The sequence below is a fragment of the Aquarana catesbeiana genome, linkage group LG05 (assembly GCF_042186555.1).
Source record: "Aquarana catesbeiana isolate 2022-GZ linkage group LG05, ASM4218655v1, whole genome shotgun sequence".
NCBI classification, from domain to species: domain Eukaryota; kingdom Metazoa; phylum Chordata; class Amphibia; order Anura; family Ranidae; genus Aquarana; species Aquarana catesbeiana.
The window spans coordinates 6,568,578-6,594,638 of record NC_133328.1 but is presented as its reverse complement, the minus strand read 5'-3'; the positions used below and the strand labels follow the sequence as shown (position 1 = coordinate 6,594,638).

General features: G+C 40.9%; 1 protein-coding gene across 3 annotated transcripts in view; it reads right to left on the bottom strand.

Moving 5' to 3' along the window:
* The window catches only part of LOC141144052 (NACHT, LRR and PYD domains-containing protein 3-like), a 107,771-nt gene that overhangs the window by 9,479 nt on the left and 72,231 nt on the right, over positions 1 to 26,061 (bottom strand). For 2 of the 3 annotated variants that reach the window (XM_073629405.1, XM_073629406.1), the window contains 6 exons: positions 22,941 to 23,019; positions 20,826 to 20,881; positions 19,069 to 19,289; positions 8,021 to 8,295; positions 2,760 to 2,888; positions 403 to 544 (listed from right to left, as the gene is read on the bottom strand). In XM_073629405.1, the coding sequence (XP_073485506.1) occupies positions 403 to 544; positions 2,760 to 2,888; positions 8,021 to 8,295; positions 19,069 to 19,289; positions 20,826 to 20,881; positions 22,941 to 23,019 (902 nt within the window). Of the gene's footprint in view, positions 1 to 402; positions 545 to 2,759; positions 2,889 to 8,020; positions 8,296 to 13,422; positions 14,116 to 19,068; positions 19,290 to 20,825; positions 20,882 to 22,940; positions 23,020 to 26,061 lie in introns of those variants that run through there. The other variant, XM_073629407.1, reaches the window with a different exon arrangement.

Sequence of the window (26,061 nt, the reverse complement as noted above, 5' to 3'; positions counted from 1 at the left end):
CTGAAGCCCCCCAAATTCCCCTTCTCAACACAAATTCCCTCCCTCCTAATCTCCTTGTGGTGCCCCCCCTCCTCCACCTCACATGATACCACAGTGCCCAGGGCAACCTCCCCTCCTGCCCACCCCCTTGTCCCGACCCTGGGTGTACAGGAAAGAAGTGTTGGAATTACAAAAAAAACCACAGAATGGATAAATCGAATGAGCAACAATGGGGATGAAGGCTAATGTGACCCAAAAAAAAAAAAAAAAAAAAATTATATATATATATATATATATATATATATATATATATATATATATGTATAAACACAACAGAAAATGAAGAGAGATATGCGGGACTACAAATCTCAGCACACAGAAATTACATACATGTCTTGAAAATAAAGCAATAACGTTTTTCACCTTCTGTGATGTCACCTTCCCAGAGCGAATCGTCACTTTCCTTTTCTGACATGAATAAGACAAGTTCTTTTGCATTTCTATTCGCAATAACTTCAACAAAAGGTAAATCTTCGGTTTCATAATTAATTTTAAGCTGTAGATGCTAAAAAAAGATGGAAGAAAAATCTGTTGTCATTTTAAAAACCACATCTATTTTGGACCAATCGAGGACTGAGGGGATGCAAAATATTATCTATAAGGACAAGTGCCCGGAAAATGTGGAGTTATATATATATTATTATACTTGTGCAAGTGGTTTAGTTCCGAATTAGTTTTTTAACTAATTTCGACAAATTCGGTATTTCGTAGATAATCGAATGAACGAAAACCTGTTTAACAAATTTTTCTGAATATTGGTAAATTCAAAAATTCGTAATTTCTCATATTCTCAAATTTGAACATTAGAAAATTCATAAATTTGTAAATTCTAAATTTCGGAAATTCGGTGTTGACCTATTTATTATACTTGTGCAATTTGTTTCGTTCCAAATTCGTTTAACGAATTTCGACAAATTTGTTAATTCGGAAATATCCGAATTAACGGAAACCCGTTTAACAAATTTTTCGAATATTCGTGAATTTGAATATTTGAAAATTCATAAATTCAGATATTCGTAGATCCGAAAATTGAAAATCTGAAAAAAAGGACGAGAGATAAAAAAAAAAAAGAAAGCTGGAAAAAAAGAACGAAAATTCGTAAATTCAAAAACTCGAAAATTTGAAACTCTGAAAAATTAATAATAATAACTATTACTAACAATTAAATGATAGGTATTGGAATTTCCTTTCAAATTTGGCTGTTAGTCAACGTAACGAATACAAATTTATCCGAAGTTACGAATTATCCGGAATAACGAATGCCGCATCTAAACAAATGGAACGGGAACAAATTAATAATAATAAATAACAATAATAATAAAACCTTTTTAATTATTATTATTAATTCATTCCATTCCATTTGTTTGGATGAGGCATTCGTTATTTTGGATCATTTGTAACTTCGGACAAATTCATATTCGTTACATTGACTAACAGCCAAATTTGAAAGGAAATACCAATACCTATAATTTAATAGTTAGTTATTGTTAGTTAGTTATTTCAAATGATCAGATTTTCGTTCTTTTATTTTTTTTTATTTTCGGATTTTCAAATTTCTTAATTTTCTAATTTCCAAATTTTCTCATTTCCAAACATTCTAATTTTCTAATTTCCGAAAATTTCGAATTTTCTAACTTCCAAATTTTCTAATTTCTGGATTTTCGAATTTATGAATTTCGATCATAACGAATGACCCCAAAAACAAAAAAAAAAAAAAAAAAAAAAAAGCAAAAACGAATAAAACGAAAACTAACAAATTTTTTGGCAGTGAACATGTCTACTATTTATACACTCTGCAGGCTGGTGGTGTATTGTGGTTCCCCCTGTGTGGTATTAAGGAGAAAAGCCTTTCCTTCTGAGAACAGGATGGATGGAAGTGTCTCCTCTCCATTGGGTCTTGTGGATAATGTGTGTCACATGGAGAATAATTCTCAGCAAGTTACACATTTTTCGTAAAAGTTAGTTAAATGAGTTTTCGTTAATTCGAATATTAGCGAATGAACAAATTTGGCGAATTTCATTGAAAAAAACTAATTTGGAACGAAACAAATTGCACATGGTGTATGTGCACGCTAATTAGCAAACCCATATTTTGCTCATCCATGTTGAACACACATAAAAATGTACTTATGATATCACTGGAGTTTCACATTTTAGTTAGTCAGTTCATTTATATTAATTTATTAATCAGACTGCTAAGAAAACTAACTGAGTCCATAAGGTAAATTGTGTGAATATGAAGGACCCCCCCCAGATAATGATCTCTGTCATTTTAATTTGTTCTTTATTTGGGAAGTAAGAGAGTGGGGATATGTACCGTACTTAAGATCACTGAATATGATAAGGAGTAAAAAATTAATGAATGAGATCTTTCTCATTACATTTCCTAATTAGTTGATGAATTTCTGCCGGTATGTTTATAACTTTATTAGTATCTGTGACATTATTTTATTTCAATCATATACTTTCATAGCAAAGTGAATTTTGCTCAAATCACTCCAATAATTCCTTATCCCACAGTGATAAAAACAGACCGTGATTCTAACTTTTTCCAACAATATTCAGAAAAAAAAAAAAAAATTAAAAATAATCTAAAAATATATAGAGAGAATATTTATATGCTGTATGTATTTCCATCTGTATAAATGCAATGTTAAAAAAAAAAAAAAATCACAAATGTATTTAAGTAAACTGTCTATAGGTACAGTATGCAGTTTTACCCTGGGGGTTATCTTTCCATCGGGCTGAACTTTGACCGAATAATCTGTTTTAGTATATAATCTGCTCTTCATTATGTGAGGCTTTTCCATGTCCTTGAATCCGTTGGTTTGTTTCTGCTGATGAAGTTTCTGGGGAAGTGAAATAACAGTTAGTAACAGTCGAGTAAAATGCCACATCTTAATCAATATTTAAACAAAAAAAAGGGGGGGGAGGCTATAGGAATTTATGAGGTACAACACTTCGATTTGAAAATACATATCTTCTCTTCTTTTATTATATTGCTTTTGCCACATAAAAGAGTGTATACAATGTTTGAAAAATTAGTGACTATACACTCTTTTATGTGACAAAAGCAATATAATAAAAAAAGAGAAGATATGTATTTTCAAATCGAAGTGTTGTACCTCAAAAATCCCTATAGCCTCCCCCCCACCCCTTCCATTGTAAGCAATGTAGATCCATTGTCACTCACAATGAATGACAATCCTGACGTCCCAACAACACAAAAACGGCGAGCTGCGTGTGAAGTTGTTCTCTTGCCGGATTCTCAGAGCATTTGACAAATTCCTGATGGTTGCTGAATATCAGCAAACCATTTTGGTCAATTACATCAGACAGTATCCCCACCCCTGGGGATGAATAATTGGTTCCTAGAAGGTGGGAGGTTGACAGTGTAAAGGAAATTTGTAAGTTCTGTATATAATTGTATTCTATTTTGTATGTATTGCACACTGCCCTGACTGTGCACATGGCACTAATAATGTTTTCAGTACATGTTTACATTCTTTCGAGTCCTGATTAGAATTAGCCTGCCTATGTTACGCCCCTTGTTACCATACAAGTACAATTGTAATATTAATGTGATACCTACGTAATCATGTGTATAAAAACCTTCAATTGCATCATAATAAAGCAGAACAGTTATTTGGAAAGATGCGGAGTGTATCTTTTGTATCTGTTCCCTACTGCAGTAGTTATTATTAATTTGGAACCACTAATCAATATGAGGATAGGAGTTGCCTATCTATAAAATGTCCAGGTCAACAGCATCTTAGCAGCCACAAGATCCGAGCAGAAAACTATCACATTTAGTGTCAGTAGTAATACCGCCACTAAATAATGACTCCCTGCAACAGATGTTTGCTTTATAGGGCAGGAGCAATTGGGTAGCATGGGTGGGGCCACAGGGGCAACTGCCCCGGTTGCAAAATTCTAAAAGTATTGCCGTCCACAGGTTAGGGGGTGCAAAACTTGCCTGACCTTGGGAGCTGACAACCAATGCTACTGCTGGGAAGCTGTCAAAGCCGACAACCAATCATAGGCAGTGGAGGTATTCCCGGCCACACAGCACGCCCCTTGCATATGTATGGCTTCGGGGTGGGGAAAGCCTCCACTACTGATGATTTGTTGTCAGCTTTGACTTCTTTCGGGCGGGTTTGGAGTCGTACCTGAGCTCATCCCTACCTAAGTGCTGGCAACCCATGCTACGCCACTGGGCAGGAGAACAGACCATCTTTGTTTGCCCATTTGGCAAGCTGTAAACAGCCAGAGTTTGAACCCTGAACTTGAACCTCATCCCTAGTGAGCACAGTAATATAAAGACACCAATAGCTTTTTTTCTATCTGTGTTTATTTCAAGATTGAAAAAGTAGTGATTTCTATGCCTTTTTTTAATTACCTTCCATGTGGCTCCCATTATATCTGACCTCTCTCCATCAGTTGGCATTCACCCCCCTTTCACAGCACAGCCAACGTCACAATTCAAAAATGCATTTATTCTCCAAATAACAAATCAATATTGAAAACCCACATTAACCCTCTTGTCCCCAAACACCTTTCCTCAATAACCTCCAAAAACGATTTTTCACATCCAGTAAACCCCACCCTGTTCTGGAAGGGGCACCCATTTGCTAGTGTGAATAAAATGTGACCATTGTGAGCACCTCATAGTGTTAAATTACCTGTCCCTAGCTTTGTATTTATCTGCGGGACAGTTTGTCTGTTAAAGGTCGCAGAAAAATAGCAATTCTACTGGCAGGATCAAGATAGCCTCCTACAGAAAACATTTTACATATCTGCCTGTTGTTAACAAAACTAAAACCCTTCTAGTCACAGAATTTACCAGGGACATTTTAAAAATTACAGGCATTTAAAAAAAAAAAAACAAGAATCCCTGAAGATTGTATTGTTTATAATGCCAAAACTTTCTTTTTAGTTTAGCATATAGCAGGGAACAGTTAAGACACCTATTTATTTTTTCTTTAGTGTCCCATTGTGAAGATTTCCCCTCACTTCCTCTTTAAGAGCCTCAGCAGGACAGAGGAGTTCCTTCCAATGCAAAGAGGATATCCACTCTTGGACATTTGCCAGCAGAGCAGGTTTTCCATCATAAGATTTCACTTGTTCCTGGGACATCTAAAAAATGTTGGCTTCCCACCACTTCCTGTACCAAAGACAATGGTCATCACGACTTACAGAGAGTGAATCTCCCAAGAGTATTCAATGACAGAGATTCTAACCAGTCAGGGTTGAACCTGGGACCTCTGCTGTGTCTGCCAACCACTCTTCTCACCGGGCTACTGGATAGTTTCCTGGACAATTCCTTCAAAGAGCCTGTGTTGAACCTTATTTGTCTTGAACCTTGAACTCTTTGTCCACCCATGAACTTCCTGATTTAAGCCATGTCTCTGCACTTCCTGTTTGCCAGATTATTGTGCTCTTTCCAGCCAGTATCTCCCTTTTGTCTTTCCTGCTGCCGTCCATATCTTTGCTACCACTCATTAGTGACCCTTGGCCTGTTCTTTGACTACGCTTCTGCTTGATTCCAACCTGCAACTACTTATTACCGACCTTTGGCTTGTTACTGACTATGCTTCTGATTGATCCTTAGCTGCTATATCTGCTATTGAACCCCAGCTTGCTCACCTCCTGGTGGGGCGATCCTGAGGACTGCAACCTGGTACTAACACACAGCAAAAGCCATTAGACACGTGCACTGCCGAAAAATTTGTTCATTTTCCTCTCATTTGGTTTTTTTTTCATTTTTTAGATCATTCATTATGATGAAAATTAGTAAATTCGAAAATTTGTAAATTCGAAATTCAAAAATCCGAAAATCCCGAAATCCCAAAAATTTGGAATTTCAAAGATTCGGAAATAAGAAAAAAAATCTGAAAAAAAAGAAAGAAAATCAGAAAATTTGAAATAACGAACTAACTAATAATAACTAAACTATTAAATTATAGGCATTCGAATTTCCTTTCAAAGTTGGCTGTTAGTGAACGAATACGAATTTATTCGAAGTTACGAATAATCCAAAATAACGAATGCCGCATCTAAACAAATGGAACGGAACCAGTTAATAATAAATAATAATAAAAAAATAAAAAATAGTTCTTACTATTATTTATTACTATAAATTCGTTACATTCCATTTGTTTAGATGCGGCATTCATTATTTCGGATAATTCGTAACTTTGTATAAATTTGTATTAGTTAATTTCAGTAACAGCCAAATTTGAAAGGAAATTCCACTACCTATAATTTAAAACCCCTTCCCGCCGACCGTACGCAGATATGCGTACTCGGCTTTCCGGGGTTATACCGGGATGATGCCCGCAGCTGCCGGTACCGTTGTTTACAGCGGGCGATCGGCTACCCGTGTATAACAACCGATGCGGCTAAAAGCCGCTCGGCTGTTATACCGGAGGAGCGAGAGGGGACATCCCCCCCTCCCGCCGCCTCCCGCCGCTGTTACCGGGCCTCCCGTGCGATCGGGAGGCCCGGTGTCCATTCGGCTGCCTTCGGCGGCTGGGGGCGGGCTGGAACGAAGCTGTGAGCGGCTTCGTTCCAGCCTTCTCAATGTAAACGCGGAAGCGACGTCATGACGTCACTTCCTGTTTACTCGGCTGCCAATGGCGCCGAATTTAAAAAAGTACACAGTATTCAGAATCGCCGTTTTTGGCGATCTGAATACTTTGAAGTGTAAAGGAGGGATGGGGGGTCTTTTAGACCCCCCATCCCTCCATAAAGAGTACCTGTCACCACCTATTACTGTCACAAGGGATGTTTACATTGCTTGTGACAGCAATAAAAGTAAAAAAAAAAAAATTTTTTTTAAACACAATTTATAAAGTACAAAAATAAATAAAATAAAAAAAAAAAAAAATGTTTTAAGTGCCCCTGTCCCCGCAAGCTCGCGAAGCGAAGAAAACGCATACGGAAGTCGCGCCCGCATATGTAAACGGTGTTCAAACCACACATGTGAGGTATCGCCGCGATCGTCAGAGCGAGAGAAATAATTGTAGCCCTAGACCTCCTCTATAGCTCAAACCTGGTAACCGTAAAAAAATTTTTAAGCGTTGCCTATGGAAATTCATAGGTACCGTAGTTCGTCGCCATTCCACGAGTGCGTGCAATTATAAAGGGTGATATGTTTGGTATCTATTTACTCGGCGTAACATCATCTTTCACATTATACAAAAAAATTGGGGTAACTTTACTGTTTGGATTTTTTAAAATTCATGAAAGTGTCACTTTTCCAAAAATTTGCGTTTAAAACACCGCTGCACAAATACCGTGTGATAAAAAATATTGCAACAATCGCCATTTTATTCTCTAGATTCTCTGCTAAAAAAATATATATAATGTTTGGGGTTCTAAGTAATTTTCTAGCAAAAAATACGGATTTTAACTTGTAAACACCAAATTTCAAAAATAGGCTTAGTCATGAAAGGGTTAATAGCTAGTTAGTTATTAGTTATTATTAGTTAGTTATTAATTCAGATTTTTGAATTTGGGAGGTTTTTGAATTTTTGGATTTTCTTGTTTATGTTAGGATATTCATTCTTTGAATTTTCGTTCTTATTTTTGGATTTTTGAATTTCCAAATTTCCCACTTTTTGAATTTCAAATTTCAAATTTTTTAGTTTTCGAAAATTCGAGTTTTTGTTAATTCAGGTATTTACGAATTAACGAATTTGGCGAAATTCGTTAAAAAAAAAAAAAAATTGAAATAAACGAATTGCTCATGTCTAAAAGCCACCTCCACCATCGGGAGCTCTGGTGAACACCGGTTAGACTCCACACCTCAGGTTAGCCGACATTATTTGCCAGGGTGACCTGTTGTATACCAATCCTGCTGGTCCGTGGGAGTCCCCCTACTGCTATAGCTACTGGTCTCTGAGCCCTTAGCGCCACCTAACCCTTCCATATCTTATCCAAAATATAAATAAAGATTTGTTTTTGATCTTTAGCTTACCTTTATTTCCGGCTGTTTTTTGGGTATCACATAAAGATGAAATTTATACTCCAAGCAGGTCACGTCTTCTGGACAAACCACCTTGCTGTATAACAAAATCTTCCCCTTGAATGGAATGGGTCTTCTCCATAATTTCAAAAATAGAGCAACAAGACTAGAAAAGGAGGGATTTTCCACAACAATATGGGACGGTCCAATTGTTACCGGTTTTATTATGTTAAATTTGCCATCCTTAAAATGGCCACATCTAATTAGAGAGATGCCTCTTTTCAGACCTAAAGAATTAAAAGAAATATTTTTTTAGAAAGATGTCCAGGGTTTTTTTTTTAACCCCAAACAGTTGCCCCACAGCCAGGCACACGGTCACAGTCACTCTTCGGCTCAATTAACAGTCCAGGTGTTCACTTTTTGGTGTTTTTTTATTTTTGGGTAATTTGGATGGGGTTAGGGAAATAAGTGGGAAACTTTAGAAACTATGTACAAATGGGAGGACATACAGTATATCTTCTGTAGAACTATGAGCCAGTAGAAAGCTTGGAGTGTAATCTTATTTTGGTGGACAGTCCAAGCAATATCCTTTCACTGGGGATTAAATAGACTAAGCCAGGGGTCAGCAACCCTTTTCCACTTAAGGACCGGATTCAATGTATGTGAATGCATGGAGGGCAGCATTTACCTGCTAATAAATGAATATAATAATAAACCTAACATAGTAATAATAACAACAGTACAGTTATTGCTCTCACTCTAATGCCCCGTACACACGGTCGGATTTTCCGATGGACAATTTCCGATCGGAGCGTGTTGTCGGAAATTCCGACCATGTGTGGGCGCCATCGGACATTTTCCATCGGATTTTCCGACACACAATGTTGGACAGCAGGAGATAAAATTTTCCGACAACAAAATCCGATCGCGTCAATTCCGACCGTGTGTGGCCTGTTTCGACGCACAAAGTGCCACGCATGCCCAGAAGAAATTCCGACACGGGACAGCTCGTTCTGGTAAACTTAGCGTTCACAATGGATACAGCACTTTCGTCACGCTGCAATGTAAAAAATGGTTTAATACAGCGCACTCTCTTCTTCTTTATAATGTGACAAGAATTAAGTAGTTTTGCTGCTCATATTCACGCACACTTCTCACAAACTTTTATTTGTGTTTTTTTAGTGGGATTCCCTCAATATATTGTTATTAGTTGTCACATCTGACAGTTTTTTTATTTTTTATGTTTTTTTTATTTTGTTTTTAAGCCTTTTTTTTTCTTTAATGTTTGGATTTTTTCCAAGGCTGATCTTTGTTCAATGTTATTTTTATTTTTACTCCAGAATATTTTTGTGTGTGTTTTGTGTGGCAAGTTACCCCAACACCATTGATATCTTTTAATATTTAATCTCAAGGAGATTGTTTGTTGTTGGTGTCCCTTGTTCATTTCACATTGTATATTAGAAATGTACCTGAATCCTCACAAACAAACTGTCATTTTTGAAGTAAAACACATAGGAGAGTATAATTCAAAACAAAAATCCTTTATTAAGGGATCAGAACCAAACAAAGAGGAAGGCAACACTGGATCAACAGGAGAAATTAGCGAAGCCTGGGACCCCCACGGCAGACATCAATTCTTCAACATCAAAATTGGTGGCCTGAGGAGTCCATATGTAAGGGAGGGCAGTCTGGTCCGGGATTCGCAGAGATCCGGATAGCAGCAGATGACATCTGTGTCCCCAGGCTGTGGTACCACAAGAGGCTGCATTTTTTGGCCAACCAGACTGGACCCAGGGCAATCACTGTCTGGTCTTCCTTTCACACTTCCTTCCGGGCTGTGGCTGTGCAGTTGGAGATGTGGCAGGAGGAGGAGTAGGACCTGGAGGAGGAGGAGGACTGGGGAGACCTGGAGGAGGACTGGGAGGACCTGGAGGAGGACTGGGAGGACCTGGAGGAGAGGGAGGAGGAGGAGGACCATCCCAAAGCTGTGTGTGAGGTGTAATTTGGCCCCTCATACCTTTCTCCAGAGCCTCTGATATGAGGGCCTCACACATGGCTTTTTGGCCCTCCTCCATCCTCTGCATTTTATAGGCTATGAATGCAGCAATGTTCTCCTGCCTGGTGTGTGGTGCTCCCAGGACCTCTGTAGCCCTCCAAAAGAATCTGATAGCCGCCTCCTCTAGGGCACTCGTCCTACTGCCACTTTCTCTTTTCAGGGGGGGGTGGAGGGACCTGCAGATCAGCCAGCCGGCTCGGCCTGGCCACCTCCTGGCTGAGACTTCCCTGTGTATGAAAAAGGGACATAGTTGTAATGTTTTGCATCATCAATCACAATCCTAAATTAGTACTCCAAACTAACATCTAGTTAACATCATTGATTGGACAAGCAGAAATATTTAGAGGAATGCTATACCTGGCTCAATCTGGGCTCCTCCACATGCGGCCTGGAAGGCCCAGGTTGGGCGTCAGAAGCCTCAGCCAGGGGGGAAGGAAGCGTGGAAGGAAGACTGGAGAGGGATGGCCTGGGTTCAGTCTGGCCTGCCAGAAAGTGCAGCCTGTCGTAGTACAACATCCTGGGGACATAGATGTCATCTGCTGCTCCGGATCTCTGTGAATCCAGGACTTTCTTGCGCTCCCTCAGATATGTGCTCCTCAGGCCACCAATGAAAATCTTTAAATAAGTGATGTCTGCCGTGGGGATCACCTGCTTCACAATTTCACACAATTGCTCCAGTGCTGCCTTCCTCTTTGCTTAGTTCTTGAAATGGGGGTGGGTAATCTCCCACAGACAGGGCAGCTCACTTAGCATATCAATGAATAGTGACATGAAGTCAGTATCTCTCATTAAGATATCCATGTTCACTGCAAGACACAACACAAGACAAAGCCTAATGTCAGACAAAACTCTCCTAATCTTGTTACAATATAGGCCTCAATCTAGAAGCAGTATAGGCACAAGTTTGTCTCTTACCTTCGTTCTTACGATCGGCGCGTCCAATGCTCCTTCCTCCGCTCACAGATCGTACGTAATACGCACGCGTGTTACGCTTTATACACACTGCGCATGCGTGTAACTCCGCCCGCCCCTGACGTTCTTTCTAGTGTATTTCCTGCCCCTTTTCGTTCGGCGCAGTGGGTGAAGAGCATGATGGCAGAGTTACAGCAGGTGCATGCTAATTATAGCAACGAGGAGGAGGAGGAGGAAAGGCCGGATCCAGGCACGTCCCGATCCAGAAGGAGACGTTTTAAGGCCACAAATATGTCGTTTGGGGAGATGTTGGAGATGGTACACATCATGAGGAAGTCCGACTATGACGGAAAATATGGGCCTTACCCCAACCCCAACATCCGAAAGGCAAAAATCATTGGTAAAGTGGTCAGGAGTCTAGAGCGGAATTTCGGGGTACGAAGGTCTAAAGATCAGCTCAGGAAGCGGTGGTCGGACCTGAAGTTGAGAGAGCCAGAGCAGTACCGAAAGATCCGGAGAGTGCTGCAAAAAAGTAAGTAGTTGTGCTGTGTTCCTATTCTTTCTGTCTTTATTACGTTCGTTCTGCTCCATATGCTTTTATTAATTGTAACGTTTAAAAGGGCAACTTTAATGTTCATGGGCCCATTATTCGTTCGTATCAAACATTTTTATTTCGGCCTCTAGAACACCATTGTTTAGGCCATATGCATTTTCACACATTTTTTGGGGCCTACTTGGATGCCAAAGATTTGTTTGTGTAGATGGGTTTGTTACTAGAATGAAATGACAACTAGATTGTGTGTAAAGAGAGGACACTGAGCAGCTGTTTTCACATCTGGACACTGGAGCACTAGTGTGGGACCCCAGAACACCATTTTTATTAGGGGGGCACACAGGTGCTCCAGTGTATACTATAGGGGGGGCTACATCTGTGAAGCTTGTACCAAACATGTAAAGTATTGCAGCTTGACAAAGGGCAATAAAAAAATATACATCTTGGAACTCTGCTAAAATAGACAATTGTACCCCACTTCCAAGCAATGTTTCCTATTTCTAGTTCTGCCATTAAATATCTGTGTGCTAATTATATCATTTTTGTTTTACATAGGGGAGAAAAGACTCGGAGGACAGCCCTCATCCGAGGAGACCACAGACCCCCCACCTATGGAAGAAGGTGAAATACCCCCAAATGAAGAAGAAGAGCAGGAGGAAGAAGAAGACGTGGTGGAGATTGGCACCACAACAGGTGAGTGTCTGCGACCACAGGCTCAGGTAAAAGAGATGGATGGTGGCAGATTTTTGAGACCCTTTTTTTTGTTCTTTATCTCTTTTTAGGTGATCGTGATGTCAGGGATCCTGAACGCTTTACTTCAGAAAGTGCCCAGATACTTATCGGGGAGATCATGGGGTGTAATCTCCAATTGCAAAACATCCAGAACCAAATCAGTGATGTTATTAAAAAAAATAATAACATCATTGATGTTTTGGGGCGAATTTAAACCCCACAAAATCACCTGTTTTATTAATGTGGTCCAATCTTCCAAAAATTTTTAAAATGTTTAGAAAAGCCAAATTTGGAGGATGCACACAGTGTGCCAACATGTGCTATCTGCCATCACGGGAGATCAATGGAAGCGTTTTGGGGGTGCAACACCTTCCTCAATTATAAAGTCGCATTGAGGAAAGGCTTTCTCCCCCAAAACACGTCCCTTGATCCCCCCTGATGGCAGATAGCACATGTTGCCATTCGTAAATTGGTGTGCATCTTCCAAATTTGGCTTTTCCAGGGGTGATTTCCCCCCATCTGAACGCTAGATCAAACCCAGTTCCTAAATACTGATGTCTGATCTAGCCTTCAGGTTTTACCTAATGTGAACTTTGTAAGTTCAAGTTTTTTGGCTTTCTTGTTGGTTTTACACAGGCCTGTTTTATCTGAAATGGATATTTTGATTTTTCATAATGCTACTGCAAACATTGTTATACAACAAACATGTTGGTTTGTTTTAAAAACCTTTGGTAAATGCGCATGTGATTGTGCAGGTATAAAAAAGTGCCTTACTCAAGAATGTGTGGATTATTGTCTCAACACTACAACACTTTTGGGGTGATGTAATTGTTGTTTTATGAACAAATGGGGGTTATTTCCTAAGGGCAAATCCTCTTTGCTCTACAAGTGCAGGTTCAGTGCAGTTGCAAGTGCACTTGTAGTGAAATGTGTTTTTGCATTTAGGAAGTACCAGCCAACACTGTTTTTTATAAGGTTACCCAATCACGACATTTTCTGCACTCAACACATTTCTGTCAGGGTCAGCTAAAACAAACACAAGCAGTAAATGTCCACCAAGAATTTCTTTTGGTTGTTTTTTATTTGAAAAAGGTGTCACAGATTGTCTGGCATATTGATAGCCCCCCTACCCGCAAAGAACTCCAGGTATCGTAACCGGACATCACGGGCATTCAGGGAGGGCAAGCCAGGACGGCCGCTTTCAAGTGCCGTCATTGTTGATGTATTTGGGATTCCGGCCTCAGGCCCAACTGAGCCAGCATAGTTGGCTGAATGTTTTTGTAGAAAATTATGGAAAACACAGCAGGCAAGTATTATATGGTTCAGTTTATACTCCGCCATATGGATGGGTGTCATAAATAATCGGAACCGGCTGGCCAGGATTCCAAATGTGTTCTCCACCACTCTTCGGGCTCTGGCCAGCTGGTAATTAAAAACCCTCTGTTCCGGGGTGAGGGTCCTCATCGGGAATGGCCGCATCAGGTGGTCCCCCAGCGCAAATGCTTCATCAGCAACTAACACAAATGGGAGACCTTCAACATTGTCCTCTGGAGGTGGCAAGTCCAAGCTGCCATTCTGGAGACGCCTGTAGAACTCCGTCTGGGCGATGACTCCACCATCGGACATCCGGCCATTCTTCCCCACGTCCACATACAAGAAGTCGTAATTAGCCGACACCACCGCCAACATCACTAAACTATTAAACCCCTTGTAATTATAATAGTACGACCCCGAGTTGGGTGGTGGGACGATGTGGACGTGTTTCCCATCAATTGCCCCTCCGCAGTTAGGAAAGTCCCACCGCTGGGCAAAGTGGGAGGCCACAGTCTGCCATTCCTGTGGCGTGGAAGGAAACTGTTGAGGAAAAAACAATAAACATTACTATTTTTTCACAGAAACCTGGCAAGCAGATTAGACACAAACATTATGGGTCAACCTCCAGATAGCATTTATTAAGGGGAATTTAACAACAACAAAGTATAAGGTACACCTATCATATTCCCCCTCCCCCCCTCATGGGCCATTTCTAACATTATAGGGGGGGGGACTCTTGGACAGGTAACCCTCTTCACTTCATTGAGAGATGAATGCCTAAATAATGGGTATTACTTGGAACAGCCCCTCCTTAGTTACACTATTGGCAGCCCACTGGACAGGTAAGAAGTGTCATAATACAAAGATATAAATACACACTGTACACATTTGAGCACATTTGGACATTCTGCTATTACCTATCAAGATCATAATAGGATACAAGAACTTTAAACAGTACCATTGGAAAGTATACAGGCAGGCCCTTGCACTACATGCTTTGGGGAATTAATCCATAAATCTGAGCACTAAAGAGATGGGTATAGTGTGTATGGGTTTGGCAAAGTCAGCAGATAGATGATTGAAGATAGAGAATTGGGATCAGCTGACTTAGCAGTTGGGGGAGGGAGGGTTACAAAAAATTTGGGGACACCACAAAAAAAAGCCTCTGCCACTCTGCCTGAATTTAAATCAAAAATAACATTTCAAAACATTTTAGGGGGTGTTTGGGGTAAAGCACTACTATGGAGCTGATAAAATACATTGTTAAGTGACTACATGAGGTGAATATAGGGCAGGAGACACCATGCTGGGGAGGTTATTGAAGGGCAAATATGTATGAAGGACCTAAAATAATAATTACATAAAAATCCAGCATGCATGAGGACAAAGGGGACATTCACAGCATATTACAATCATGGTAATTATGGAATGAGGGAAGAAATACAATATATTATCAAACATTCAATACAATAAAATGTGATATAAAAGGATAAAAATCTTACCTTCATATACTCCTTCTGCAGGACCTGTATGATGGCAGAACAGGTCTCTGGGATGATGATACCCAGAGCCTGGGGGGAGATGCCTGTCGAGAACTTCAAGTCCTGCAGGCTTCTCCCTGTGGCCAAATACCGCAAGGTAGCGACCAACCTCTGCTCCGGAGTGATGGCTTGCCTCATGCAGGTATCCTGCCTGCTAATATAGGGGGTCAGCGAAGCCAACAAACGGTGAAATACGGGGTCCGTCATCCGGAGAAAGTTCCTGAAATCATCAGGATTATTCTCACGGATCTCACGGAGCAAAGGCATATGAGAGAACTGGTCACGCTGAAGCAACCAATTCTTGGTCCATGAACTCCTCCCCACCCTGTTCATGGACTGGACTTGTGTCAAGGTCAGGACCTCAACACCAAGCCCCCGCACAGCACGAACTCTACGAGGAGTACGCATACGAATCATGGCTAGAAAACGGTCGGCTGCTCAGAACGAAGTAACAGAACGCACTGAAGAACAGCAAGGCCTGTGAAGAGCGACCTGAAAAACAGCAACGAGCGGACAAGATCGCACAGAAAACTCCAATACGAACTGACTGCACGCACTGAAGAGCAGATACAAACCCACAAGCACAAACTGAACGGCAGAAAACGATCTGAAAGCCACGAGTCTGAAAAAGCGCGAATCGTCTCTCACCAAACTTTTACTAACACGAGATTAGCAAAAGGAGCCCAAAGGGTGCCGCGCTTGGTTCTGAACTGGCCTTTTCTAGTCTCGTCGTACGTGCTTGACGTCACCGCGTTCTTGGCGATCGGAAATTCCGACAACTTTGTGCGACCGTGTGTAGGCAAAACAAGTTTGAGCCAACATCCGTCGGAAAAAATCCGAGGATTTTGTTGTCGGAATGTCCGAACAAAGTCCGACCGTGTGTACGGGGCATAACAATGGCGGAGATAGCTCACATATGTGGTTTGAACACTGTTTGCGGTCGCGACTTATGTATGCGTTCGCTTTCACGCGCAAAGCACGGAGAAATAGGGTGCTTTACTTTTTTTTTTTCTTAATAATTTTATTTTATTTTTACACTGTCCCTTTGAAAAAAAACATTCTAATCACTTTTATTGCTGACAGAAGGAATGTAAACATCCCTTGTAAGGCCTTATGCACACCGGACACTTTCACAGCTGCTGTTTTTGGCATCAGATGTTTTTTTTCTACAGTCAATAAAGTCCCCCATCATGTTATCTTATGTGTCCATGCACACATAGGCTGTTATCAACTGTTTTTGGCAGGGGTGTTTTTGGGTTGTAAAAAAAAACCCAAAACTAGTTCATTCTGAGAAGAGTTTTTCAGCTGTAAAAACGCTGTAATGTCAAAAACGCGGATAAACGCTCCAAAAAGGGGCTCAGTGGCGTATTTTAAAGTTTTTTGATCCCATTGATTTAAAAAAAAAAGACGCTTAAAGGCGCTGAAAAACGCTATTGCAAAAACGCTGGAAAACTTTGAAAAACTCACTGCAAAGCTACTGGTGTTTCTATAGTGTTGGTATTACATCCAGTGTGCATGAGGCCCAATAGGCAGTGACATGTACTCTTTATGGAGGGATCTACAGGACCCCAAATCCCTTCTTTGCACTTAAAAGCATTCAAAACGCCAAATTTGGCTATTTTGAATACTGTCATTTTTTTTAAAATTTGGTGCCTTTAAGTCTTCTGTAAACTGGAATTGATGTCATGACCCGATCGAAACTGATTTCCGGATGCGGGCCTGGGTGCATAAAACACAGAGTATCCAAAAAGTAAATACTGACCAGAGTATCCATATGTCTGTGGCAATTACTGGTAAAGATCCCTACATGTTTCGCCAAACATTGGCTTCTTCAGGGGCATATGTAATTGCAGTATTCGACAGTGGCTCTAGTGGCAATAAATACAAAAAGCAACATTTTACTAGTTAACACAGCAAGTTACCAATGAAAGTGCAAAGTATATATAACCACAAAAACACATACAGTACAATGATCGTCTGACATGGTCTCCTCCCAATGGTCCACAACCCCACCTACCTCCTCCACAGAGCTATTGTAAGTATTGAGGCTATGTTATCCCATATGATTGGACTTACTGTGTCCATTACTATTTATTTACTGCCTTCCTCTTTTCCCCGATTTTGCTTTTAGCACGGTCCCTGTATGCCCCCTATAGCCACTACATTAAAGCACCCTATTCGCTGCCTCTAGACTGCCTTGATGTGCGCCCTGTGCTTGTGGGGGTATCTTGAGGTAGGTGGGGTTGTGGACCATTGGGAGGAGACATTATGAGCCATGTCAGACGATCATTGTACTGTATGTGTTTTTGTGGTTATATATACTTTACAATTTCATTGGTAACTTATATTAACTAGTAAAATGTTTATTTTTAGCACTGATCACTGTTTTAGTGTCACTAGTTCCCTAAAAGTGTCAAAAGTGTCAGAATGTGCGCTGCAATATTGCAGTCCCGCTATAAGTCGCAGATCACTGCCATTACTAGTATAAAAAAATCCCATATATATATATACAGTATACCATAGTTTGTAGACGCTATAATGCTCACATAAACCAATCAATATACCCTTATTGGGATTTTTTTTACCAAAAATATGTAGCAGAATACATATTGGGCCTAAATTGATCAAAAAATTTGATTTTTTTTTTTACATTTATTTATTGGACGTGTTTTACAGGAGAAAAAAAATATTGTTTTGTTTCTTTTTTTCAAAATTGTCTGTCTTTTTTTGTTTATAGTGCAAAAAATAAAAAAATCTGAGGTGATCAAATACCACCAAAAGAAAGCTCTATTTGTGGGGAAAATTACATAAATTCTATTTGAGTACAGTGTTGCGCCACTGCGCAGTTATCAGTTAAAGTAACGCAGTGCCGTATCGCAAAAAATGGCCTGGTCATGAAGTCAAGTGGTTAAATAAAAAATGACATGGGGACCTCTGGGGAGGTTCCTATGCCTTTGGGGGTTCCTATGCCTTGAGGGGGGTTCCTATGCCTTTGGGGGGTTCCTATGCCTTTTTACAAAGTAAGAAGCTGGCAGAAAAATTTAACTTACTGGCAATGTTTTTTTTAAGGATGTACCCCATGAAAAAACAAAAGACATGGGGTCCTCCCCCAAAATCCCTACCCTTATCCAAGCATGCAGCCCCCCCCCCCTTCCTGGACCATATCAGGCCACATGCCCTCAATATGGGGAAGAAAAGGGCATCTTCCCCATAACCCTGTCCTGGTGGGGGTGTCGGGGTCTACAAGTGGGGGACTTATAAGAATATTTAAAAACAAGGGTGCCCCTAGATACCACCCCATTCCTTACATGAATGAGTAAGGACTACATAATATCCCTACTCATTCACATTAAAATATTTAAAAAATAAACACATAACACATTTGAATAAGTACTTTGAAAACAAGAAACCAAAAATGTCCCATGATGTAAATATATCATTAATCATGTTGTCCAGTGATGTACAGTAGATCCTCGTCAATCGCAACAAATGACACACGTCAACCAATCAAAAAAAAAAAAAACACAGGTCCAATGTGCTCTTGGTTCACTCCTAAACATGAAAGACAAATCCCTGGCCCAGCAGTTTGTTTGTAAACTAAGGGGCGGGGATGGAGACTGATTTCATTGACCAAATATGCTCATAGCCATACAGACAGGCCAAGAAGAAAGAAGGTTGTCATGGAACAGGTACCTCCAATCGAAGATTTCCCTCACCCACTGGTTTCAGTGACAACTGAAACAAATTGGATTTCCAAATCACTTTCTGTCCAGAGGACAAATAGAAAGGTTGAATCTCCCCAGAAGGCAATAAAAAGCCCCAGACACAGATGACAAGAAAAACCTGACAGAGGTTTAGTCCTTCCCTACACTTTCCAGAATTAACAAAAAGTTCTGGCTTTTGATATACTTTAAAATACCTTAAATACAATTATTAGAATTCTCTGACCTACCTTGTAAGCACAAGTAATGTGGTAGGTACACTTCTGACACTACTTTGGGCTCTACGGTTATGTTAAACATAGGACCCACAATGTCATATTCATTCTCTTGTATTTTATTTACATAGTCACTCTCAAATTTCAGCTCATATGTGATGGTCACTTCAGATTTCACTTTGAACATGATTCCCGTCTCTTTACAGCAGAAAAGTCGACCAGGCTCCAGTTTCAGCCTAAATAATAAAAAGAAAAAATAAAGTTATTACAACCTGCTGTACTAATAATACTTTAGAACCTAAATGTTCCCAATTTCCCCAAGCTCCTAATTTCTTGTTGATAGCTGGCTACATTGCCTCTGCTGAACTGAATTCCATGCAGTGTTGTCAGCCCTGCCTGCTCGACTTCCAATTGTCTACTCCAGGGATGTGGACATCAAAGATCACTGGATGGATGTTTTTTCTCCAGATGGTCTGGCCTGCTTCCTTCAAGGATGCAGGACTCCTGATGCCCCTTTGGTGATTGATGTGGACCACATTGTCAGATTGCTCCCTGATTGGGTATCCTTGCAGAAGGAGGGTCCAGTGGTGCAGAGCCATCCTTATCATTCTGAGCTCCAGGATGTTGATGGAGAGCTTGGCTTCTGCCTATGACCATATTCCCTGAACTGTGGGGAATAGGGAAACAACTCTCCAGCTTGAATGGCTGGCGTCTATCACTTTCCAGTGATGTGACAAAACTGACTTCCCCATTGTTAAAACTGGGTTGGAGATCCACCAAGCTAGGATATTTCTTAGTTGGATGGATGGGAGCATAGGTAGGTTCACAGAAGGGGTATGCTTGTTCCATGCCAACAAGGTGTTGTGTTGGATAGAAATCTTGAAGGAGGCCACCAGGAGACCCAGAACTCTCACAGAGGGGCGTCTCATTGATCCCAAGTCCTTAACATGAGTTCTGAGAGAGAGATTAGTTATTTCTCTGGAAGGAAAACTTTTGCTTGGGTTGTGTCTAGTATTAGGTTCAAATATTCCAGATGAAGAGATGCTTGGAGAGCAAATTATTAAGGACATAATCGCCCAACCAAAAGCCAGAAGCCTCTGAATTGTCCTGTGAATGTTTGCATTGCCGGAAGGGAGATGGGTCCTTCAGAAGAAGGTTGTCTAAATCAGCGGTCACCAACCTTTCGGAAAAAACATGGGGGATAGTGGTGCTGTCACTTGGTATGCATAATAACAAATAGTCTATCAACTGAGTCCTTGTTATGGTATTCTTGAAATAAATGAAAAGGGACTGAGACTAAAATAGGGGGGAAGGGGGGGGGATTTATTATTTCATCTCACCTCCTTATCCAGCCATGTGTTCAAGCTGCGTGCGCCCTCCCACAGTCTGTGATCAGCGCTGGCATTGGAAGTCCCCTCTTTCTTCACCTCCCACTCTCTACACTACTCCTGGTGCCTCCCTCTGAGTTCACAGGAGTCGGAACTACAAAGGAGGCATCAGGTATCAATGCACGCTAACAGTATTGGCAGCGGGCATTGAGAACAACACTGGAAACAACATTGGGCAGTATACGTTCGCCACAATGTTGATTTGTGGCAGAACCCCTGGGGACTACCAAAAATTTTCTCGCGGACCATCACTGGTCCACGGACCACTGGATTTAAATAGCCACTGACCTGGATGTCCTTGGTGCTACAAAGTGTGTCCCATGAACATCTGGAAATTTATGTTCTTTGTATGATCAGAATGTAATAAAAATGAGAAAACTTTACCTGTATGTTTTTCCATCTACAATCGGTGTAACTAAATTTTCTGGCTCTTCCTCAGACTATGGAAAGGAGAAAAAAGATTATTATAAATTAATAAGATTAATAAGGACTAGTGTTGGTGAAGCATGTCGTACAAACATGTTCTCAAGTTTGTTTCCCGTGAACACAAGGCACCCATCACATTTATATATGAGAATTGGTTTTCTGATATGAAAGATTTACAAAGTGTGCCACATCCCAAGAAAATTGGAATAGAGTGGAACCCCAAGGGGTGGGATTTTTAAGGCACTACCAACACACACTATAGAAAAAGTAGAAATTTTATTGAGTAACTATCTAGAAAAATACATATAATAATAAACAAAATATTGGACATGGAGACATCAAAGTTGTGCAAGTTGATGATACAAAGATCTTATACCCAACGCGTTTCGGAGATGAATGTAGTCTCCTTCATCAGGGGTTTAACAGGAATAATGTAATATTTTGTTGAATTGCACATACGTAAGATCATCCAAATCCATTTTTTAAAAGAGAGACCCTGTCACATCCACCATCCACAATGTCCCTGCTTGGAATGGAACTCTAAGAGGAATATTTCAAACCCAGGTTTAATGTCAAAAAATAAATATATATGTGTGGACAATGCCCCAAAATCAAGAAGGAGCTCTGGTCCTGGGCTGGAACAAATTACTTGTGCTGGGGCCTATAAAGCAGGAATCCTGCAATAAAGGGCATCAAAAATTGCTGGTAAATGGGCTGAGAGGGACACACATATCCATGGAGGTGTCAGTGTGTTGGATTTCCCTTCAGAAACTCCGGATGTGTCCACCTGACTGTTAGGCGGACACATCTATATCAAACCTGGGTTTGAAATATTTCTCTTAGAGTTCCATTCCAAGCAGGAACAATGTGGATGGGATGGCGTTATATTCTGTCTTACGAGAATTTTCTTAACTTTAGTAACCTATTTATTTTCGATATGGAGACTAGCAAGCAAAAAAAATAAATAAAAAATGGATGATCATTTGTCCAATATTCTCACTGTGTGTACTCTTAAGTGAGACAAGTACACACTACAGAGGGATACACTTTGCTCATATTTCATGTCTGAGCAGTGGCAGCCCGTAATTCAGGGCACAGGGTGCCGGACGCATGCATTCTAATGTTTTTTTTTTTTTTTTAAGAAGCACATGATTAGAGCCTGAGGCTCTAATAGGCTTCAAAAAAGGGTGGGCTCGGGGCGCAGAGCACTGCACTCTGAGCCCACCCTGTTGTGGGACATTAATATTTGCTATTGTCTTCCTGATCCTCCTCCCAATCAGGAAGCGCTTGACACCCAATTGGCCGAGAGGAGAACCAATCCTATTGGCTGCCGAGGAGGAGGAGGGAGGAGACGCAGGGGAAGCCGCCATGAAGCACCAGGAGAAGGAGGCGCCACCCTGAGGAAGAGCTGCCCCAAGCTTTCCAACTTTCTGAGATGGGAATGAGGGATGCCTATTAGGAAAAGTATGTAGGCATAGGACACCCCCCCTGCCACACCCCCTTAAAGGAGAATTATACAAAAAATGATTTGTTTAACCCACAAGGTTTTTTTTTACCACCACTATTCCTTTATATTGGCTTTTGCAAATTACAGATGCAGAAATTCAGAAGTTGAATGAAAGGTTTAGCACTGTAAAACACTTTTGGATAGATAAAAATTGCATTTTATATACAACTATATAAATCAGACCAAAAATGAGGGACAAATCAGGAGGGAAGAGGGACAGAGGGACATTGTTCAAAATGAGGGACAGTCCCTCGAAATCAGGGACAGTTGGGAGCTATGCGATAGGGGTGGCGGTAGTTGGATTGTTTGCCGCCCCCCCCCAAAAAAAAAAAAAAACAGCTGCCACTGTGTCTGAGCTTTACAATCCACTTTATTCACAGAGGTACACGATGAGTAACACCTGCAATGGGCACTGCAATGTGACTAGCATCGCTGTCATCATGATAGGAAGTGAGGGGGAATTTCTGCAATAGGGCCAGCAATAAAACCACCAAGGCGGGTAACAGTAGCCTCTGTGCTGTAAAGACACTTGGTTTTTGGTAAATCAGGTATATAGTTATACCTACCTCTGCAGGCGGATCAAACTCCAGCAAAGCCTCTGCTTGATCACCAGATTTAGAAGGATTCAATGGGACATAATCTTGTCTTGTAAAATAAAAAAAAGATTTTTATACCAATAATTCAGTAACAACATCTAACATAGGTATAAATGAAATGTAACTATTTTTGTAATTCTAATGACTGATTGAATCTTTGCAAGTATACAATTAAGAAAAATATATTGCACAATAATCATGGAACCTCAAACAACACTTGTGCTGCCCACCTAAAGTGTATCAAAACATTTTTTTTATTTTTTGGTTTGTGTAGCGTATGGAAAGGTCAAAAGCACTACCAGGTTTTTGAAAAAAGAAAAAGAATGTTGGGACTTTATATGAGGCCATGACAAACCGTGCACAGGTCTCCATCCCTATTGATTGAGATAAATCACTACCAGGTTTTTATCTGCTATCTGTGTTCCAATGGTGGAGAATTACCTCTACATCCCGCCCCGCATAAATGACAGGGAGTGAGAGGGGAACCTCCGCAAAGTAAAGGAAATTCCTCTTAGAATGATGTCACTAGAACACGTGTTTCTCTGTTGGAAAACTTCCCATTTGTTCTGGTGCTTGTGGTCTGTGACGGATCCTATCCCACACTCTGCTGAGTGCTTCAGTAATACCGCTTCCTCCAGTCTGACCATCAGAGAGATATTATTATAGCTGCATTGAATACAAGTCTAGCCGAAAATAGCTTGTAGAATCTTGAATGATTTATTGGACAGAATACAGCCTTTTTATACACTTTTAACACAAGGGGTTAGATAATGAGGTAGGGCTGGCTCATGGATACTCCCCCCTCCCCTCTAGCAACAACTTAAAAGATAATTATATAATTAACATGTTAATTAACACAGCACTTAAGGCAGCCTAGGTGACCAGACAGTCCGTCTCCGGAGGTCAATGTGATCAGCTCTTCCAATGATCATGTATTGTTCAGAATAAACAACCAAGAATTATCTTTCGGGCAAATCTCAGAAAACCTTCTCACAATAGCAGAGTTGATGACATCAGCATCTTCTATGAGCCCCAACATTATGAATCAGTCACTATTTATAATATGGCAAATTACAGGGTTCCCAGAGTCTGCGTGTCCTGGACCTGAATCCAAAGTAACACCACCTCCAGGGTCCCCAGGCATACAGCTCACAAAGAGCACCGTTCCCCCAAATGCCAGGGCCCATGATCGATAGGCAAGAGGCTAGCATTCAGTCCCCTCCAAAAGCCTCTGTCCTGGCTAGGTCTGTCACATGGTCATTTTACTATTTTCCTTTAATTACTGGTGACAATGGTCACCAGAACAAACAGAGAGGGTGAATCTCTCTAGTGGACATACAGACAGCAATAGAAACCTTGTAGGGGGGAGGGTCTACAGTGCCTTGAAAAAAGTATTCATACCCCTTGAAATTTTCCACATTTTGTCATGTTACAACCAAAAAAATGTAAATGTATTTTATTGGGATTTTATGTGATAGACCAACACAAAATGGCACATAATTGTGAAGTGGAAGGAAAATGATAAATGGTTTTCAAAATGTTTTACAAATAAATATGTAAAAGTGTGGCGTGCATTTGTATTCAGCCCCCTTTACTCTGATACCCCTCAAATCTAGTGGAACCAATTGCCTTCAGAAGTCACCTAATTTACATATCACATAAAATCCCAATAAAATAAATTTAAGTTTTTGGTTGTAACATGATAAAATGTGGAAAATTTTAAGGGGTATGAATACTTTTTCAAGGCACTGTATCATCCAACACAAGCTTAGTTTCTGATTTTTGCATTTGAAACAAACATTTTTTTTAACATACCTCATACCTTTCAATTTTCTGAGGTACGAAAGAGGAATTCCTGTTGACACAAAGTATGTAGGCAAATGACACGCCCCCTGTCATGCCACCAGCGAGATCATGAAGAATTTATATGCAAAGGTCCACCACAACTACTTTAGCCATTAGCGTCTATCCACCCTGACCAGACCTCGAATTTCACTGGGCACTGCCTGCTTTCACATGTGAGCCTGTAAAGGGGTAGTCCTGAGTTTATTGAAAGGCGCCAGGAGTCACATGTTGGTGGCTCCGCCGACCTCCACCCTAGTGCCCCGTACACACGATAGGATTTTCCGACAACAAAACCATGGATTTTTTTCCGAAGGATGTTGGCCCAAACTTGTGCTGTATACACACAGTCACACAAATGTTGTCGGAAATTCTGAACGTCAAGATCGCGGTGACGTACAACACGTACGACGAGCCAAGAAAAATTAAGTTTAATAGCCAGTGCGGCTCTTCTGCTTGATTCCGAGCATGCGTGGATTTTTGTGTGTCGGACTTAGGTACACACGGAATTTCCGACAACAAGTTTTGTTGTCGGAAAATTTGAGAACCTGCTCTCAAACATTTGTTGGTGGAAATTCCTATTGTGTGTACAGGGCATAAGAGTATTTCCCTTCTAGCACAGAACAGGGAGAATGTCATGCAAAGCTTAGTATACCTGTGTCCATGCACCTCATCCAAGTGACTCAGTAAGAGAGTCAGAGGGTCCAGCGGGATCTGCGTCCCACTCACTTCGCTCAAGGTATCGTACATGAACTTTAATGGCATCTCAGTCTTAGTCCGTAGGGTTCAATATTGAGTTGGCTCCACCCTTTGCAGCTATAACAGCTTCAACTCTTCTGGGAAGGCCGTGCACAAGGTTTAGGAGGGTGTCTATGGGAATGTTTGACCATTCTTCCAGAAGAGCATTTGTGAGGTCAGGCACTGATGTGGACAAGAAGGCCTGGCTCACAGTCTCCGCTCTATTTCATCCCAAAGGTGCTCTATTGGGTTAAGGTCAGGACTCCGTGCAGGCCAGTCAAGTTCCTCCACCCCAAACTCGTTCATCCATGTCTTTATGGACCTTGCTTTGTGCACTGGTGTGCAGTCATGTTGGAACAGGAAGGGGCCATCCCCAAACTGTTCCCACAAAGTTGGGAACATGAAATTGTCCAAAATGTCTTGGTATGCTGACGCCTTAAGAGTTCCCCTCACTGGAACTAAGGGGCCAAGCCCAACCCCTAAAAAACAACCATAATCCCCCCTCCACAAA